The sequence below is a fragment of the Synchiropus splendidus genome, chromosome 19 (genome assembly GCF_027744825.2).
Source record: "Synchiropus splendidus isolate RoL2022-P1 chromosome 19, RoL_Sspl_1.0, whole genome shotgun sequence".
Taxonomy (NCBI): domain Eukaryota; kingdom Metazoa; phylum Chordata; class Actinopteri; order Syngnathiformes; family Callionymidae; genus Synchiropus; species Synchiropus splendidus.
In genome coordinates, this window is record NC_071352.1 from 16,968,889 (window position 1) to 16,989,094 (window position 20,206).

General features: G+C 52.0%; 1 protein-coding gene and 2 non-coding genes across 4 annotated transcripts; 2 read left to right on the top strand and 1 right to left on the bottom strand.

Annotated features, from left to right (window-relative positions):
- Positions 1-10,250: 10,250 nt before the first annotated feature.
- si:ch211-51c14.1 (protein kinase C and casein kinase substrate in neurons protein 2) lies at positions 10,251-17,958 on the bottom strand. 2 transcript variants are annotated; one of them, XM_053851096.1, is made up of 10 exons: positions 17,791-17,958; positions 15,231-15,299; positions 12,163-12,319; positions 11,858-12,093; positions 11,638-11,793; positions 11,360-11,535; positions 11,177-11,297; positions 11,020-11,117; positions 10,884-10,963; positions 10,251-10,673 (listed from the first exon to the last, which is right to left on the bottom strand). In XM_053851096.1, the coding sequence occupies exons 2-10, from the start codon at positions 15,291-15,293 to the stop codon at positions 10,564-10,566; spliced, it is 1,197 nt and encodes a 398-aa protein (XP_053707071.1). In that variant the 5' UTR covers positions 15,294-15,299; positions 17,791-17,958; the 3' UTR covers positions 10,251-10,563. The 2 variants fall into 2 exon arrangements, with proteins under 2 accessions (XP_053707071.1, XP_053707072.1); XM_053851097.1 differs by lacking the exon at positions 17,791-17,958 and adding an exon at positions 15,587-16,511.
- A 1,583-nt stretch (positions 17,959-19,541) lies between these two features.
- Positions 19,542-19,632, top strand: LOC128751707 (small nucleolar RNA SNORD88). Its single transcript, XR_008413284.1, has one exon. It is a non-coding gene; the product is annotated as a small nucleolar RNA SNORD88 (small nucleolar RNA).
- A 127-nt stretch (positions 19,633-19,759) lies between these two features.
- LOC128751708 (small nucleolar RNA SNORD88) lies at positions 19,760-19,849 on the top strand. Its single transcript, XR_008413285.1, has one exon. It is a non-coding gene; the product is annotated as a small nucleolar RNA SNORD88 (small nucleolar RNA).
- The last annotated feature ends 357 nt before the right edge of the window (positions 19,850-20,206 follow it).

The following is a 20,206-nucleotide window of genomic DNA, read 5'->3' on the forward strand; positions in this document are numbered from 1 at the left end:
AGTCCCACATCCTCCACAGCTAAAGACACACTGATGTATGGGAGGTGTGTGTCTGCCGCCGGGGTGTGATGGCCACTCTCAGCCTGGGGGGAATCATGGATGTGCTCTCGGATCTCAGTGGGTCGGACCAAGGTGCTGATTGGATCTTCTTCGACCCTGGACACGCTGTGGTGGCGCTGGGACATAAAATGTTACGTCTCTTTATGGCAGCAGGTGCTGAGGTAGAGATGAAACCCTCAGGTATCGGTTACCCATCATCCATCAATCCATCCTCCCCGTTCTTTAATTGGGGCCCCAGGGTCAGGGTGAGCAGGCGTTGGCCCCGCCTACTTCCACCCAGAGGCACCGAAGGAAAGTCCAACCCATAACCTTTGTGTGGGAGGAAACCAGAGTATACAAAAATTCTAAGTCAATGCACCTTTCAAATGGAACAGCTTTGTTCAGTGCGACTGTCGTTGAGCAGAACCCAACGTTTATATTTTAGAAATAAAACAGAGAGCCGATTGGCTACAGGAGGAGGCGCGTTCAAAACAGGGCTATGAGACATGCCTCTTTCTCCCTTGTTAGAGTGAGGTGCCGTCTTGTTGTCGCTGAAATGAGATTAGGCTATTCCAGCTGGACCCACATTAGGAGCGCGGAGGATGATGCTTTATAGTAACACGACTGCCGGAGCGGCTGCTGGAGAGATGTTTCCAGGAACAAGGATTCCTCTGGGTGACGTTTGGGGTTCCCTGAAGAGGACCGTTGCTCCCAGCCAACTCTGTTTCTTTGTTTGTCGGGTTAAGTCCGACCTTTGAAGACGTGGAGTTTGATCCAAAAGTTAATCTTCCCTTCGCCTTGATATTGAAGAGTTGGGTTGGGAGAGTGTTCGACAGAAATACGTGATGTTCAAATGTAACTCAGATGCCCCCTGTGGTCAGTTAGTGTCAGTGCACCACTACAAGTCTCTCATTTATCAATGGAAAGTGTTTCTGTTTGGGATTGTATTCCATATGTGTCAATGGGATTTCCGACGGATGTTAGCTTTAAGCTAGCACACTAAAAAAAACATTCCTGAATAGGAAGAAGTCATGTTGGAGGTTTGAAGTCCTCCTGACAAAACACTATCCACCCGTCCCACTGAGCCAGTCAGGGGTCAGCCAGGATGTGGAACTTGTGCCAGCTCTGTACAGCCACCAACGATTTAGATAGGAACCCTAAACGGGCCCTTGCATGGCGGTCGAAGGGCTAGACAATGGCTCTGGCGCTGCGGACTGCAGTGGGGAATAGACACATTTACATTCTGTCTGGGAACATCCAGCCATGATTCCCAGGAGTTCAGTCCAAACAGTCCACCCAGTTAGCACGAGCAACATGATGTACAGGAACCATACAACAACGGTCTATTTGGCCTTCGTGTTTTCAAACGATGGATACTTGACTTCAAAGTCACATTGAAACGGTGAGTGACTAAAAGCAAGTGCAAGTCGTAAATGACGCTGATTTCATCACCTCACCCAAAATGAACATCTCCAAACCCCCAATTTTAATGAATGTGCTGGAACACAGATTTCAATATCAATGAGCTCATCGTTCGCAGGAGCTAGCACGCTAACAAGAGCGAACCCATCAAACGTTAGTGCTGATCAACAAAAAGATCAAAGCCGGTGCAGCGAACAATCGCTTCTTCATTCAGGTGTTGATGCCGACCCGGGACCAGAGCCCCAGCGGGTCTCATCCATCAACAGTCCGAGCTACCCGGTGAAGTAAAGAGCGCGTGTGGACGGCCGTGGTAGCGCTATCCTCCGCCTGCAGGCTCCGGCGGTTACGTAAGGCAAGGCGCTCCTCTGCCCCTCAAGATGTTCGCTGCGAACGGGCCGGCTGCCACGCCACATTAACACGCCAGCTCCGTCCGCTCGCCGCGTCTCCTCATCTGTGCGGATTATTTCCACGTTTCTTCCCCGACTCTCCTTCGACCTGAAACAAGCAGGGACCCCGTTTTGCCCGACCCAGACGCTCCCTGTGGACCCGTGAGCCTCGACCAGTTCAGCCGAATAATGACAGTGATTTAAAAGGCTTTAATAATGGAGTTTTTGAATCGAACGTGTGAGAGAGTTGCTGCTGCTTCATCTGGATTGAGGCTGACAGTTGGCATTTGAGGCTTCTGAGATTAGCTGTGTCACATTGTGAGACTGTGTGTGAGTGTACGTGTGACCGCAAGGGGGCGCTGCAACTGTCAGCTCGCACGTGTGAGCAGGTGATTTTTCAGCTGATTCCATGTGACGGTTCTTCTTCAATCCTCACCACAGCATGTCCTTCACCTTCCTCACCATGAACCCTCTGTTCTCCAAACTGTAAACCATCACTGCCACCCTGCCTGCACTCTCCTCTTCACCTCACAGCTTTCTCCACTCGGTGTGCTGACCTCTGCTGAGGACTGCTCCTCACAACAAAGCTCCGGCTCAGATGCTCTGGAGATCAGATGAGGCAGCCACGTGCGCATTAAATGATCCAAGATTCCTGCCTCGCTAACGTAATGACGCGATGAGACGCAACAGTTCCCAGAATAATTATCCGTCTGAAGATGGATGGCGGCCCCTGGATGAACGTGAGGAAGGAAAAAAAATCTTGAAAAATGACCAACTCTTCATCTGCTTGGAAGTAAGGGTGGCAGGAAGCGCGCCAGGATCCCTGCGGCGAGAGATGATCGACTGATAAACCAGAGTAAACAGTGACCTCTGCTATCTGTCACAGCAGAGCAGAGCCACGGCGAGACGTTGGAGTGGGCGACCAGGGGAGGGGGGGGCCCAAAACAGCTGCTGTCAAGTCCTTCTTCCTTTCAAACCGCTGACAGCGTGGCGCGAGACAAACACTCCATTTTAGCAAACACGCGAGGCCTTTATCGCACAAGCAGCCGAGCGACAGAGCCAAAAGTGCCAGATGTGTCTTGAGAACGGAGGGCGAGCGTTGGAGAAGGAGCTGAACCGTGAGATCGCGGGTCACGCTGCGTTATACTTGTTTTCACTGCAACTGAATTAGTTTTAATGCCACGGGAGGTCCAGTCGGTAATGACTCGATAGATCTGAGGCTTTCTGACACTCGGTCACGCTGAGGATTACGGCTAATAAAGTGAGGATTCGTAACTCAACAGAGCAGTCTGAGACATTCCCAGGCCAGAGTGGAACTTTGGAATTGCTTCCTCGGATGGTTTGGACTCCGGGGGGAGGGGGTGCACAGCAACATGGTGGAATCAAAAGATATGTTTGGTGAAAAACCATTGTCGCACAGTCACGAAAACATCAGAACAGATTTTCTCGCTGACTCACAAGTCGCGCCGGGACGCAGAAACGACTGGGATTCATTAAAGTTTCGTGAGGAGACGAGTCACTCTCGCCTGCAGACTTTCAATCTCATCTGTCTGCCTTGATGCCGGGGAGCGGGGGGGAAGGGGAGGGGGGGTGTGTGTGTGTGGGTGTGTGTGTGTCGGACCCATGAACACACAGCACAGTCAGTAAAGAAGACAGGTGCCTTAAATCTGTCTCATTCACCTGACGTGAATATTCCAACTCGGTGAAGTGAAGACTTGAAGCAGTGAAATATGGCCGCCTGATGGTCAAGCTAGGTGGTGGAGACAGCTGTCGCGGTCCATCTCTCCGCCAGTGGTCAACGCTGATCCCTGAATGATGGATCCACCTTCAAGGTCAGAAGTTCCTCCTGTCATTGTGCAGCTCACGTTTCAGAAAAATACAACCCACTTGGAAGCTATGCTAGGTTGCTGTATGCTAGCCGAGATCAGGTGCAGGAGATTGGAGGAGGAGACAACTGAATGACACGACAAAGAAACATGAAACTGAAGTCACACACTCCATCCACTCAGAGTGCTTCAGCACTGGAAGGCCACCTGGAGGAAGTCAGGCAGGAGCACTGACGTGACTCCACCCTGATCACCGGACTTTGATGAACTCTTCCTGGCTGTGTGTTTACACTTTCCCAGTCGGAAAGTCTTCTTCGATCACCCTCCAGCTCGTCATGATCACTTGTTGCCATGACAACGTTCTCACAGGACCAATCGCCCACCTCTTCTCTTCTCTTCCCCACGCTGTCTTTATTCTTTCTTTATTCTCGCGGTCGTGAGCCCTCGCCAGCAACACCTGTTTTCCAGAGACTTGGTGGAACTTTTCACTGTGCTGTTAGCTAATACTACACGTCCATCCTGGGCCGGAGGGAACTCAGAGTCTGCAGTCTGACACCACCACCAGACACTCCTCTACTCTCTTTACTTCTAAATTCTGTCCCTCTTGTCATGGTAAGGATCATGAGAAGGTCAGTGGACGGGTTATGGACGCCATGATCCTCTCGTTTAGCTTGACAAGAAGAGCACGCAGGTTTGTGATCCTCCTGAGAGGATCCAGTGTGGAGTGGAGTTATGTCACAGCAGCTGGTGTCAGACCTCGGCGCTGCCTTAGTTGCACACCAGAAGGGATTTTCCAACCCATCAGACTCTGGCGAGAAGCGGTTTGGACGGGTGCCATATGCAGGAAGTGTGAAGGTCAGAAAACCCCTTGGTGCCTCCCAGCAGCAGGTGAACTCGGAATGCTTGCTCCTCCTGAGGTCTGAGAGTGAGACAGGAAACTCACCTCGACCTCAAGTTCCAGTGTGGGTTTGAGATGAAAGGAAGAACATCTCACGGGGCTGTGCCTCACCCTGGGGACGTGAGGAGAAGGCTGGAGAGGTCCCAGAGGAAACCGTTGCCAGACGACCGACCAACGTCAGCACACAATGGAAACGTGATCACAAACACCTCACGTCCCTCATGGTGCCAGTTAGAGGACCAGAGGAGCAGGACTTTAAACTGCGACGCCCGAGGTGAGAGGTGCTGTCTGGTCTGGATGGCCCCAAATCATAGGACCCAAAAGGTTCCCTAGCTGGAGTTGCTCTTACGCCCCCTGTTGGAACGAAAGTAAGCATGGAAAGAGTCAGGTCGTCACGGACCCCCTCCGTCTGGTCTTGTTGTTTTGGATGGCTTCCTGCTCCTGCCTTTTTCTCCCTCTCCTCTCTTCCATATATACTTGAAAGCCGGCCAGAAGATAACCCACGTCAGTTCGTCGCGTTTGTGTGTCTGTGCCTGCTCTCTGTTGTTCCTCTGGACTTATTTCCGTGCCCTGGACCCTGGTATTGTCCCTTCCGTTTGCGCTGATGGATGCTAGTTTCTGTTCCTGGATTGTTTTAGTTTATTTAGCGGACTCTGTCTCTGGTGTCATCACTGTGCAGTTCTCCACTGCAATAGAAAAGAACAGACAAGGGTTTGACCCTGCAAACCCTTCTCCTCCATCATCATCGTCATGAAACTCAAGGGCAGTCCTCCTTTTCCTCATCTCCATCTCAGTCCAAACAGAACATCTCCCAGCTGCAATCTCCTGACCGCCTTGTCTGGAGCTTAGCTAGCTGTCGCTACTTCAAAAGTACAAAAGTACAGTGTGGTTCTCCACTGCGAGAGTCACAACGGTCCTTTCCATTCAACCAATGGAAACAAAGGACGCTAGCATCCAGTTGTCTTCGCTTGAGTGTAAAACACGCCGCCAAGGGTCCAGTTCTCTTCTCCTTCTCCTCCTCACCATCTGGAGTTGTGAGGCCACTCAGGAAGCCAGTTCAGCATCAGGTGAACTGAGGTGCTGGAAGTCCACTGCGTGTCTCAGCATCCAGCAGCAGAGTGGTGTCCCACACTCTTCACCTCTGACTGGAAAACACTGGGCTGGTGTTTGGCCACTTCACTTGGGTGCTGTGGGCGCCGATCTGACTCATGTTGGAGGCGACTGAGGAGCTATTTGGAGGCCAACACTTCCCCGCCCGTCTCCTTGGGTCTTCTGATGCATCTGCTTCGCTCTGTCTTCTCCCATCCTGTCTGCCGGCCCCGGTGCCTCCGAGCCAGCAGACTAATCTCATCGTTTAGGCCTGCTCTTCAGTAGTAAATCATTTTCTTGGCAGTTTTTTTTCCTCCGGTGTTCCTCACCAGTCCGCCTCCAGGACGGCAGAGACTTTTCTCATCTTCTGCAGTGACACGCTGGGCTCTATATTTCACGTCACCCCCCACTAAAAGCGCAGCGCCGGTGAGGCGTCCACTGTGAGGCTTGGTGCAGTCCTGGTCTGTGGATTTGGAGGCTGTGCCAGCGAAGCACTCTGCTTTGAGCAGGGGAATTAAAACCACAAGGTTTTTATAAGATAGATTAAACAGTGAGCAGCGGGGGGGCAGAGGGGGTGAGAGGACGCCAGGGTGTGGGTGAGGGGGCTGCCCCTCTGACGTGCCTGACAGGTCCGTGGGTGGAGGAGAGGATCTTCTCCTGTGACTCATCCCACGTCAGCTTGCAGCCTCCTCCTCCTGCTTCTTCAGAACCACATGCTGTGGTAGTTTTTCTACTATGCTGCCCACATGACATGGACAAGTTCGGACCGACCCGGGCAAAGTGTTGTTCATTATTTTGTTCATCTTTGTTCATTATGATGCAGCTGAAACATGACTTTTTCATTTGATTATATTTCTTAATTGTTCGTCTTTTCCGTTGGCTATTTTAGGAATATTTCTTGTCCCTTAAAATACGTCAGAATGGAAAGGAGATTTGGAGATTTGAAATGGATGAGGCACATCGAGAATCTTTCGATGAAATGTAGGTTAAATTCAATAAAACACAACAAAGCAACATTTTCTGTGCATCTTTAAAGTGTGATTTCCAGAGGTGGGACTTTAGTGAGTTGACTACGATTAATCAATTACAACATTATTACGATTAATTAACAAAAAATATTTAACGGAACAGTGTGCTCTCCAGACAACAGGGACCCTCTGTCAGCGCAGGAGTTCCTGCTCCACTGATGCAGCTAGGATGAGAACAACAACAACAAACATGGAGGAACCCTCCCTGAACCAAAGCAAACACTTCTGTTTGATTTGGTTCAGGGAGGTTACTATTATTTTTTTTTGTTTCAGTTTTCTGTTTGGGTTGTTTGGGTTTGACGGCCCCTCTCAACAGCCGCAATATAGAGCCTGACCACCTCGGAGTTTGGAGCTCTGGTGACGAGAAGGTCGGAGGGCTGCCTCCAGGAAGTGCAGGCGCCTCCCACCAGCAAAGGCACCAGACAGAAATAGCCAAGTCAGTCGGTCAGAACCGAAGATTTCACGCCACAGTTTTCAAAACCTGATGTAGGAGAGTCTGAAGCTGAGCTGAGCGGACATTACTGGTGAGCCAAAATAGGACTGGCTTTTCCCACTGGGCCCGGAGGTGGAGACCCTGAAGGGCCCGCGGGTTTGGGAGCAGCGTAACAGCAGGGCGGCGCCAGGCGCTCGCTGCTCCTCAGCTTGTGTGTGCGTGAGCGTCACTTTGACTAGCGCTCGGGTCCTGACATCTGATCCTGACTGTCTCTGACGCGCCCGCTCCTCGTCTGTCACCCTGATGTTTCCCGGTTGTAGAGGAGCGAACTGATAATCCGAGCGATAAACAACATCAGCAACTCAGCGGATCCCTCTGCTCCTCACCTTGTTACGTCGCACTTGTCTGGTTACAGAAGGAGCAGAGAGCGAGGAGATGATTGGCTAATGACCTGGGAATGGAACTATGCTGTCTGCCAGAGCTGCCCGGCAGTGCGCACGTGCGCTGCGCGTGAGGTCCAGCAGGGGGCGCCGTGGCTCGGCTGGACCATCTGGCTGACACTGTTAACTCCCTCGCTGCCAGCGCTCCTTCACAAACAGGAGCAGATGCCGCGCTCCGGTCCAGGGCGGCTCGTGCAGACCACAGGAAACAGATCGCCAGCGCCGCAGCCCTTCATGCAGCTCGTGCTCAGCCTCGCTTCAATCCGCCTAATTGAAAGGTGAGAACAAGCATTTTCCTGATGGCTCATTATTTTGAGAAGTCTAAAGTGATTAGGCTGAGATCTTCTCCTCAGACGACCTCGGCCACGTGCACACAACCGACTATCCGGGAAGATGGATGAGGGGTTCCTCGCCAGCAGAGCTCTGCTGCTGACAGATGGGGGTCGCTGGAGATCCAGAGGCCTCCTTCACTGAGATGAATCTGAAACGTCCTCTTTGTTTCATGTCCTTTCTCCTCATTTGTGTGGCAGAGGACAGTGTCCCCGCCAAAGACAGAGCATCACAGTTAACTGTTTCTTCGCATGAACATGTTTTTATTGTTTTATTTTTGGAACTCTTTGCACTTCCTTTTCTTTTTTCTTCATCTCCCATTCCTCCTCCTCAGCACGAGTGGACCGTTGTTGGATCCCAAAACAAGCGCTGAAATGGGCCCACCGTGTCGTCCTCGCTCCTCCAAAGCCATCGGGTTCCTGGAGTCAATAAATATTGATCCTTCCAAGTGACCCTCACGCCCAGGTCTGATCCTGGGATGCATGATCTGTATTTAGTGAGCCTCCAACAGATCCATCTCCATGGAGCTGCTCCAGTTCCTGCACCTTGAAACTATGTGTGACCCCAGAAACGGGCTCCACCGTTCCCAAATAAAGATTTCTGTCATCCATCAATGTGACTCTGATTCCCAAATGTACCAAACCAAAGTGTGCATCCTCTTTGTTCACCTGTGAGAGATGTTTTGTTGTTAGGCTTTCTCTCAGAAATACATTGAATACATTTTGTTATTGTTTTGTTTTCGTTTAGGGCCGAAAAATGCATTTTTTTCCCATTTGTACATGGCTCTTGTTCGGTTTTGGTCGAGGCGTGTCTCTGACTGTGGGCCGAGAACAGGGTAAAACAAGAATATTGGCTGAAAAAATACATATGTAAACATATTCGTATTTTTAATTTTAATACCATTCTACTTTTCTACCTCGACACAAAGATGTTTCCGCCAATATTCCGTTTCCCACAGCCAATGTAAAGCTGTCCCTGTTCGCGCCCCCCAGATCACGTGCTCGTCGTGAGCCCGGGGCGACAGCGGCGCCTCGCCTTATCTGCGGCTCCGGACATTTGTCATGGGCCAAACATTAGACACATACGGAGCTCGCGGGTCCTCGTTAACGTCTGCAAACTTCATTGAACCACCGTTTCTGAGGTAATGATGGCCTCGTCGTCTCCATGGCAACCTCAACTTCAGCCTGTCGCCACGTGAGCGATGAGGGCGCGAAGACGTGTTGCCATGAAGCCGCGGCCCTGCGTGACGTACGGCTGATCTGGCAGCGCCCCCTGCTGGTCACACCGCTGCTGAGCAGTTTAAACTCGGCTTGAGCATCAAAGTCTTCTGTTCATCTCATGATTTAAGTTCATTTCCGGAAATAAAGACCCACAAAAGTAAGTTGAAGTATGGACCCAACTGAGGCTCATGCAACACGTGTGTGGGTCGCGGGTGGATTGAAGAACTCACAGAAGGACGGTGAAATGTCGAAATGTTTCCTCTGGGTGGCATGTGTCACGCGCCACACACGCCACAACATCCTCATTTCAGGTGAAGCATCGCCACACACGAAGCTCAAGTGTCAACCCTCACGCTTAAATTCACCCGAAAATTAAAACCAGCGTTCTGAAAGAAAGTGACACTTCATGTGCCGTGAATGTCAATTCATCATGAAACTATCGACATGTGACGACCGCCCCCTAGTGGATGGATCTGTGACTGCGTCTCAAGACGTTGACGTGGCTCACAGCACCTGACTGCGAGTGTCAGTGACTTTCTTTGGTTCAGCTCCGGTGGCTAGTCCAACTGAAGCTCTGATGGGAAACGTATGTGTATTTCATGAAGGGTTTTTCTGGATGTGATCAAGGAGCGGAGCCGAGCGCTCCGAGGTCGGCAAATCGACTTGTCACTCTTCATGAACGTGCTGTCGGAAACAAGCGAAGAGACGACTCGTGCCACAGTGAGTCACTTGTGGTTGTTGCAGTTGAGGTCAGGAGGTGAATCCAACCCTCCTCGCAGTCACCATCCCACTTCCCACTCCATTTGTTGTGGCGGGGATCTTGCCGAGGCCCTGTCGCGGTCGCAGCTGGCCCACCTTGGAGTCTTCTCCGTCCCACCGTGAGCCTCTTCTTCAGTTCCTGTTTTTGCCTTTTGCCAGGACATTCCTTCCAGGTGACATCACTGACTGCGCTAGAAACACTCCTGCTTCGGTTTCAGTGGCTTCTCCGGTCGAAGGTCAAACTCTGAGATGATTCACAGAGTGTCAGGTGATGACATCATCAGCAGACACTCAACCTGAAGGTGCTTGAGCTCACACACACACACACACTCATGGCGACACACACGAAAATGTCACCCACATTAGTGCCTCAAGCAAAGTCTTTGTTGGTAAAACTTTATCGACAAACGAAGCAGGTGAATAAAGAGTGGGTGAAGTGGGTCGGCAGGGACTGGATCTCAGAACCTTCCAGAACCACTTGATGCGTTTGTCATTGAAGCTACATGTATTTTAGATGAAGTAAAAAACAGAGTTGGAGCTCCTCCCGGCGCTGCTCAGGCCGTCCAGTCCAGCACAGGAAGTGTACATATTAAGACGTTTGTCCTGCAGAGGTCGTCGCAGAGGAGGAAGTCAACTGGGAGAGTATGGGACCAGTCGTTTCTTTGGCTTCAAACCGCCGTCACCATCGCGGCTCTAAACCACTTCCACGTAGTTGGCCGGGTACAGACCCTCCCAACCTCCGTCCTTCATCCCTCTACACCACCCCTGGTCGTCCTCATCCTCGATCTTCAGGAACTCCTCGCCTGCAGGGGGCAGACACACAGGCATCACTTCCTCGTGTCCTCTCAGATGTGAGCGACTCGGCAGGTCCATGTTGCGTTCGGAGATGAACAACCACTGCCATTTTTAGCTGGCGCCCCCTGGTGGGCTTCAAGACTTTACGACAAAGTCGGCGTGCGATTGATGGTGGAGGTAAGTGACTCGTCATCTGCGACCGCTCATCCGAGACTCACCGGCTTTGAAGGAGAGCTCGTCCGTCTCCTGGCCCACGTAGTCGTACAGCGCTCTGACTCGGACTCCTCCGATCATCACGCTGCAGAGAAAGAGAGTCAGCGCGACGGCTTCACCGGCTGCTCCTCACCTGCTCACCTCTTCTCTATTGTCGCCTCTTTCTGCTCCACCTCCTTCTCCGCCTCCTTCTTCACTTCCTTCTTCACTTTTTTGGTCTTCTTCTCCGGCTTCCACTCCTGAGGCGGCAGCAACATTAACCTCCTGGCACCCACGCTGGGATCACGTGAGCCGGTACCTGGAAGTGAGGCCAGTCGGTGGGCATCCCGGGTCCGTGCGTGTTCTTCCACCAGCGCAGGTCCTCGTGCTCGTCGATGGACATCAGCGTGTTGTGGAGCTCGCCGTACACGGCCAGGACGCTGCAACAGACCCGGAGAGCTGGAGTGGGCTGCATCGCAAGATGTTTGTTTGCTTCTCCAACCTCTCATTGGTGGTGATGTCCAGGTGCTTGTGGATGGACAGGAAGGCCTGTTTGAGGAACACGATCCTCTTCCGCTCTTCGTCCTGCGACTGGTCAAACACCGACTCCATCTCCTCCATGTAGCGCGGTGCGTAGCGGTTCACCTCCTCCAGGACTTTCTCGTAGCGGCTTCGCACCTGCAGCAGGAAGACACGGGCTAAGGTGACCCCCGAACACCTCATTTCATTTTCTCAACTGTAGCCATTGGCGCAATGATGCCAACCCACAGCATGGCTCACCTTCTCGGCCTCCTGCTGCACCAGCTCTCTCTCCTCCAGCAGCTTCTTCTGCTTGTCGATGGAGACGTCCGGGTTCCCCTGCGCCTGACCCTCCCTCTCCCGGGCCGCGTGCTCCTTCCGACTCACCTTGTGATACGCCCGTCTGGCTTTGTCCAGCTGTGTGAAACAAGCGTGCCGTCAACTCAAGTCCGGACCTGTGGCGTCGGACGACAAGTCGGACCTTCTTCAGACGCTTGGCCCAGGGCTTCTGGGCTCGGGCGAAACCCGTCTCGGCGTCTGTGGTCTCCTTGAATCCGCCGAACAGCTTCTTGTGGAAGGAATCCTTCTGCCAGGTTCTGACCCGATCGGCATCTTCCGACACCAGCGAGCGACAGATGGAGGCATGTATGGAGGTCAGTCGGTCAGCTGAGGTCAGGAAGCACTGCCAGGCCTTCAGCAGGGACCCGTACAGAGGACCTGAAGGAGCAAACAGCCGCTTCAACACCAGGCCTCCTCTGAAGGCAGCGCCGACTCCTGCCGACTCACTGGAGTCCACCACGGGCTTCCACTTGCTGCTCCACTCGCTCAGCTGCTGAGCGTACTGCCTCTCCACGCGGGCCCGCTCCTGGAAACACGCCACGATGTCGTTGCAGGCCTGGAAGGAGTCTTCCGTCCGGCGGACCGTGCTGTGGTAGTTCCCGGGCTGCCGCCGCACAAGAGAGGCAGACGTCACTTCAAGCCTCCCGAGAAAATGAAGATGATTTCTGGAGACTGTTTATGCTCACAGAGCTGCCAGGAGAAAAAGGAAGGTCTGCTGCACCGATAATCGGACTAATGGCGGCAGTGGCTTGTGTCCAGCCCACTGAGCGCCTGACCTCTAAACAGGAAGCGACTTCTCTTTGAGGCAGGTTTGTGAAGGCGCTCTGCTGTCGTCTGTAAACCTTGACTCCATCTGCGACGGCATGCTGCTTCAAGGAAGTCTGCGAATCAGTGCCATGACTCGGAACAGGGGCCGGTTCTGAGGGGACGTCTCGGTCAGTCGATAGAATCAGAGCTTACTCGGAGGACGAGCTTGGGTTTCAGTGAAGCATCAACCCCTGGGTTTCAGCTTTTAAAGGGAGCCACTTAGACACTGGGCTTCCGAAGTGGAAGCTGCTCTCCAGTTCAGTCAAGCACCGGCGCCGCCCACCCTCCTGCGCCCGGCTCACTTGCTCTGACGGTAAGTGATCGTGATTAGCACCGCAGTGGTGTCCAGCAGGTTGTCCAGTCCAATCGGGTCAGAACCTCACAGGTGACGGGGGTGGGGTGGCTCGACTGACGACACGCACCGGTGCCATGATGAAACACAGAGGTTTTGCTGCTTTCATCGTCGCCTACCTGCCGCTCATATTAGCTGCTGGCCGTCACCCGGGGGGGTATTTTGAACCGGACTGTACCTTAGTGGCGCTCATGCTTCTCATGGAGCGTCGCACGAGCACCAACAAAGCAACCACTGTTGCGGCACGTGTGAGGCCTCACAACAGCTGATGTCTTTCTAAGCGAAACTAATCTGGGTTGAATCTCCGCCTCCTTTTCATCTTCTCCTCTCTCCTTCTTTGCCTCTGTTGTGGTTCTGCTCCGACTTTCCACACTTAACCAGAAGCAGCTGAGGAATCTGCGCCGGAGCCAAGCGCAGTTGGCCGGTTCTGATCCGACAGATCCGCTGCTCGCTCCGTTCACAAGACCAAGTCACGGACAAAGAACCTCCAGGAGAAAAATGGCTGACGTCAGCAGACTGTAAATCAGGTCAGCAATAGCGTCCAAGGAGCTAGTGTGAGAAAGTAGTTCCATTTTTTTCCTGTGGTGAACTAGAACAAGAGGCCAGCCAAATAGTTACAGCTGTCACCATGGTTCTGGTCGCAACAACAACAGCGCAACGGTACGGCCGCAGTCAACTACTGAGTTAGTCGGCGACGGGTTCGACTAGCTGTGACATCATCGCTCTTTTAGGACAGTCTGCAGTGAGAGTTATAATAGATAAGCTAGCGGATATGCTCAGTGACCTGTACACTCATATGCCGACTCGTTGACTGGTTGTTAAAGCAGTAAACTATCAAAGTACTTGTTAGTTACAGGTCGACAGCAACAGCATGTTTACGTGCCGCAGCTGAGCTGGTGTGGCTAGTATAAGTGGCTAGCATCAGTATCTTGAATAAGTAGCTAGCGTCAGTGGCTAGTATAAGTGGCTAGCATCAGTAGCTAGTATAAGTGGCTAGCATCAGTATCTTGAATAAGTGGCTAGCGTCAGTGGCTAGTATAACTGGCTAGCATCAGTAGCTTGAATAAGTAGCTAGCATCAGTAGCTAGCATAAGTGGCTAGCATCAGTAGCTAACATCAGTAGCTAGCATAAATGGCTCGCATCAGTAGCTACAAGTCATAGTGTAAACAGTAGCAGTGAAGGCCGTGTCAGTCGTGATAGAAGCAACAGTGGAGTTTTACGAATAGCATGAGTCGTGCTCCACTCCACCACATGCTCTCAGAGGCTGCAGCCTCTCAGGGGAAGATGTTGGAGCGTGAAGTCTGAGTGCTTGGGCAAGAATGCAGCGAGTCTGAGGGAGAGGACACTTGAAACCACCGCCACAGCTGAAGAAGACAAATGGCAGGGACGGGACTTCACATCGACGCCATTGGAGTCCAACAAACTCAAGTGTTGGTCATGCAACTGAAGGATTTACGCCCGGAGGTCGGGGACGCTTCCACCGTTTTCGATTCCGGGAAACGGAATGGAAGATGAAGAGGCTGTGATGACGCAGCAAACGGAGAACAGAGGAGCTACAGTGCTGCATCTAATGACAGGCGGCTCTGGAGCCAGCGCTGTTGTGATGACACAGGCGGGAACTGGGCGAGAAGCGCGTCCAACACAACAGCAGGCAGCCAAAATTACAGGAGCGTGGAGATGAAAGTGGGGCAGCAGAGACAAAGCCAAGTGAAAGAGCCGGAGCTCCCGACGGTCCTGATGATTCATGCGCTGCTGTCTGACGCTGTATGGTCGGCTCATTTACCGCCTGTAGGCGCTGCAACACTTTTAGCAACGTCACGAGCAAACTCTGAAAACATCTCTCAGCCCAGGCGTCTTCAGCTAGCATAGCTTAGCAACTCGCTAGCTTCCATATCAGTTACCCTCGTATGACCACAAGCCACCTCCAGTGTTCACGCTTGAAGCAGCAGGAAGTGGTGAGCGTAAACAAAAGCAGCTTGTTGAGGGTTTGCTGAGCGGACACTTTGTAGGGTTTCAGTCCAGCACACGCCGCGTCGGAGCATTTCAAAGCTTTCTATGTCAGCTGCTGCTATAACCTGTGCTCACGATGCTAAGGCTAATGTGGCGCTGAGGACAGGAATATTTGTGTGTGAAGCCAGTTCTAAACACAACATCAGGTTGTTCTCCAGGCCTTTCATGTTTTCGGAGCACAGCCGGTCACATGACCCCTCCAGCACAGACTGTACCAGGAGAAACTGTAACATGGCGACAAAACTTTCTCTGTTTTGACTGGAAGGTCACTGAGGCGTCCAGATAATGACTCATGATCCGGTTGTGTACCGAGAGCACGAGGACACACTCACACACACCACTCACCATCCAGAAGCTGCGGCTGTCGGCATCCTCGGGCTCTTTGCTTTCGGACGCTTGGCTCGACATCCTGATCTGGAGACAGAAGCCAGCACTTGTTCAGTTCCGTCACGTTTGAAAACCGAAGCAGCCGAGTCTGAAACGACCCGTTCAAAACAGAGGGCTTCTCCAGAGCAAGTCCTGATGGGAAGATCACGGAAAGACCTCGACATGAAGTCTCAATTCAAACCTCCTGACTCCAAGTCTTTAAAAGCCTCTGTTCCCTCGAGCTGAAAGCTCTCGCCCGTGACTCTGGTCGAACCAGGGTCAGGAGCCAGGTCTGGTTCCTTCACTGCATCATGGCCACTGCAACATCCACTCACCCGCTGAGACAAAAGGCTGCCACAACACTATCTCCAAGTTTGGTCATGAAGCAGGAGGACATATGACCGCTGCTCTGTTTACTTCAGCGCGGCTGGAACTTTGGGCTCTCTGTGCAAAACATGAGCAAAGAATCAATTTCCCAGCGCGCTAATCCCTATTAGAGATCATGTGACCGACTTTAGTAGATTTAACTCTGATCGATTAAACCTCACACAAATCTGCTCCAGATTAGCTGTTAGCACAAAGCGCTGCTACGTTTCACGAGACGTAAACAGGCTATGTGGCAAAGGCTCAGGGTTTGATAGAACCGGACGACTGTTTGGGAACAAATCTGAGTGAGTGAGTTGGATAACAGCAGATCACAGTGAGTTTCACTATTGTAACCAGCAAGTGAGTCACTGTCATGAATTACTGAGTCAAGTGCAGACATGACTCCAGGCCAAGCGCCATGTGGCTGAGCGAGCGAGTCACACAAGATGGCGGCTCGAGACAGAGCTGGGTATGTGGTGTGTGATGTCAACCTTCAGGTTCATCCATCATGGGTCAAGTACAAGAACGAGTCTGATGATGATCCAAGCAGAGGGAACATCCTCTCGCCTGTCACCTTGTTTGGGGATGTTGTCGCCACAGTAGCGCCACAAGCCTGTCTTTAGCTCACACAAGTTGCAGCAGGTTTGAGCTCACGGTAAAGTGTGTCCTGAACAACAGAGACAAAACCCTCGCCAACTTCAGAAAGCCAGCAGGTGGCGCTGCTGACTCGAGTAATGAAGGAGATCTTCCATGTTGGGATGGAAACTGCTCAGGTGTCACACAGAGGTGTCACTCGCACGACTGCACTATTTGAGCACGTCAGGAGCACGAGACTACAGTGTTCTACTCAGGACACCGCTGCACTATTCTTCAAGTGACTGCCCGCTGTGCTGCACTCGGTCATGTGACACGGTGCCATCTTTGATGCCAGCATTTGCGGCACAGCTGTCCTGGCTGCATTCTAAAAGCTCGAGCTTTTGAAGAGCTGAAAATAAATATTGCGTGATACAATAGTGAGTCATGTGACATCAAGCTTGGCACACAGCGGTGCCAGACCATCGACTGCGTGACAGCATCGGTGGTGACACCTGGTCTCCCCACAGATCAGAACAGTTCTCCATGCAGTGACCTCACTGAGCACAAGCCAGAGGATGTCAAAAGATTCCCTGGTCACCGAGCCCCCGACTGGCAGCCGCTCCTTCATCTCCGACCAGATTACACAAGCGCTGCGGGTCAGAGGAATAATGGCACGGCTTCCTTCTCAGCCCCACAACCTCCACTTCCTGTCCCCCTCGCTGCGCAGGCCTCTGCTCGGGGGGACCAGAGTGATCAGAGTGTGGGGGAGAAGGGGCGGCTTCTCACAGCGCTGTAGCTACTTGGTTTCTTGTGCATTCACTCATGTGATCCTCAATCTGGTCTGTGACATGGGCAACATAAAACCCAGCTCGGGCTAAAATATCTGACTGTAGCACAGACAACGGCACTATACTGAGCACGACCTCAAACTATACAATACTTTGACAACAGCATTCTGCACTGTGTGTTCTATATATCTGCAGGCCAGTACTGCAAACACTACCGTGCCATACTCCACGCTAATATTCCATACCACACGTCACTACTTCATAGAATATTTTTACCACCGAGTGCTTTCCCAGAATGTACCACACTACAATGTACTGTACCACCCCCCTATAATACTTAGCAAACCTCTGTCATACAACTGTGTACTTCACCATACTTTTCGCACGGCGCACTGTGCCAATCCAGACCGCACCAAACTCAACCCAGGCATGAAGGTTCAAATCTCAGCACCCCTCACCACCAGCAGAGGGGCGCTACCTTCACCATGGACCCCCCAAAAGAAGTCTCCCAGCAGGCCGCCGTGGAAACGACGCACATCAAGTTCTCCACTCGACAAACTTTCTACTAACGTTGAAGAAGTTTGCAGGGAACTGACGTCAGCTTCACGACTTCATCTGGATCTGGGAGCCGAGCAACTCTATCACCCCTGAATCCTCCCTCACTCCTCCCCCTGTCCCCGATTCATCTGTCAGACATAACTCCACGCACGCACGCACGCACGCACACGCACACAGTCAATCTACAGTATCAAATGAGATGATCCAACTACTCTGCCATTCAGCCACCAGACTAAATTTAAACACCTCACCTCCGTGTGCACAAGTCAGTCTTCCTCACTGGTTTATCTGACCTCTCCCCCGCTCCGTCTCTCTTCCTCCAGCAGTGTTTTCCTCACAGCCGCTCCCTCTCTTCTCCGTCTCTGGCCCAGCGTGTGGATCAGATGAGCTGGCTCCTCTTCCCTCCCTCCTTCCTTCCTCCTTCCCTCCCTCCGTTTTTCTCTCCCTGTCTCAAAACAGCTGCAGGAAACACATTCTGTTGTTCCTGAGCGTCACACACTCCTCTCTCTCTCTCTCTCCGCCCCCCTCGGAGTCCAACCAAGTCGTCCAAACTCCCCCTTTCATGTGCGCGTTTCTGCTCTTCGCCGTGTGTTCTGACCCATTAAAGTTTTACGATTGAACCGAGAACCTGAAAGCAGCACGACCAGTCTGAGGAAAACCACGTCCTCTTGTTCACTCCTCTGAATTCCCCTGAGAGGCACTGGTGGGCCACAGCTGGAGGAACTTCCTGTGTGTGTGTTGTCAAACGACTTCACTGCAGACGTCTTCACTTCAAGTCAGCCAGAGTCAGTGGTTTGTTGGAGTGGTCTCACGATGGTCCACTTGTCAGTCTTGCGTGGCCCAGATTCAGATGTGTGTGTCTCTGTGTCCGCTCTGTGTTCTTACATGTGTCCTGCAGGACTCAGCTTGGTGTTGCCCAATGTGTTGATCAGGTTCAGTCAAAAGAAGGCCAGGCTGCGCTGAGAGGTGTGGGGTCACACGCTTTGTGTCACAGGGCCGCACTTGCCGTTTGTACTTTTTTTTAAAGTCTATTCAAAAAACAGACGTGTGTGGTCAGGTATGTTGCGGTTGCACAACACGCGTGTTCCCAGACAGCCGCCGATCCTCCCGGTGTCTCGCCAGTCCGAGTCAGAACTCGTCGTGACGACCTGTGATCACGTCATCTGGAGTCACATAATGACAGCGTTCAGCCGCGTCTGTCTGTTTCAGGCGACGGCTCTGACGTCATCAGACCTAGAGTCGCACCAATCATCATTTTTCAAATATTTGAATGAACGAGATCGTAGCGTGGATTCCACTCCTCCCGACCACCAGGGGGCGCGGCTGGCGCAGCGCAACACGCTGGGAATAAGAAGAAGCGAGCAGCCCCGAGCTCAGTGACACTCCTCGTGGAAGCAGCGTGTTGCGACGGAGGCTCAGGTTGGTTCCATTTCACGCTTGAATGTACTCCAGTAACTTGGTTTTTGGCAGCCACGGGCGTCCGAAAGCCAAACATTTAGTCGAGAAACCACGTCACATTTCCGATGCCAACAGAGGTCATTACCGTGGTTATTACTGTGATCGTGGTGGTTTGAAGCAAAGAGCGACGTGGCTTCACAGGTCATCTAAAGACCTTGTTCATGAGGTCTCTAACAAGTTCTGTCAGTGATTTAATGAACTTCACCGCAGGAAATAACGCGCCGTTCACCTGATGATCGCGGCCGGTTTCGTCAAAATGGATAAACACCACACGTGTTTAAGCGTTGACCGGCCATTGTGCTCTTCGATCATTACATTGAAATCGTTACATTCACGAAAAGAGTTGGTGGCCTGCGCCCACGTGCTCCCCTGCACTCCACGTTTCACCTCGCAGGGTTCATGGACGAGGCGAGTTTTGATCGTCATCTGTGCAGTTATTGCACTTGTAAAAGTCGTTCTAAAAGCGAGCCCTCGCACGTCAGCCCCCTGTTGAGCAGCACTGCCCGGTACTCGCTCTCCCTGTGGAGTTTCTTCTCACCATCGTGATCTCCGCTGATGACTCGCACTGGGCTCTGAGTTCCACTGGAGACAGCGTGCACCTTCGGCCCTGACAAGCCGAAGCTTCTGAGGAGATGAGGAGACGCAGGGCGCCAGAGTGCAGTTTGAGTTCTGGCAATAAACCCTGGTGTTGTTGTCTTTTCAGGAACTGACCTGTCTTCAGTTGAGCAGGTGAGTGTTCATCCATCGGTCGTCGGACTTCTCCGTCTCTGTGATGACTCGCACTGGGCTCTGAGTTCCACTGGAGACAGCGTGCACCTTTGGCCCTGACAAGCCGAAGCTTCTGAGGAGACACATAAGACTGTTGCTCCAGGGTCCTTTATAACCGCAAGCTGACGGTCTTTGTCTTTCCAGGTGCGACGCCGTTCTCAGGATCTGGACTCGTGCAATCACACTGTTTATTTAATTTTATTTATCTGTCAATAAAATTCCTCTGTCTGATATATTCTGAATAAATAAAACTTTGAAGATTTACACGAGTAACAGTTGTCTCAGATCTGATGAAGCTTTATTGATGTAGCACTAGCTCTGATACAACAAACTGGAGTTCAAAATGTAAACAAAGGATAGCATGTATTTTGACGGACTTGTTTCTTTTAGTGTTTGAAACATGACTCTCTAATAGAGTAAAATGAAGTCGACTCACACGAT

Coding starts and splice junctions, on each gene's coding strand:
- si:ch211-51c14.1 (XM_053851096.1), bottom strand. CDS start 15,293: ATGTCGAGCCAAGCGTCCGAAAGCAAAGAGCCCGAGGATGCCGACAGC. Junction 11,794..11,857: donor GGGCCAAGCGTCTGAAGAAG/GTCCGACTTGTC, acceptor TGTTTCACACAG/CTGGACAAAGCCAGACGGGC. Junction 11,118..11,176: donor CCGACTGGCCTCACTTCCAG/GTACCGGCTCAC, acceptor CTGCCGCCTCAG/GAGTGGAAGCCGGAGAAGAA.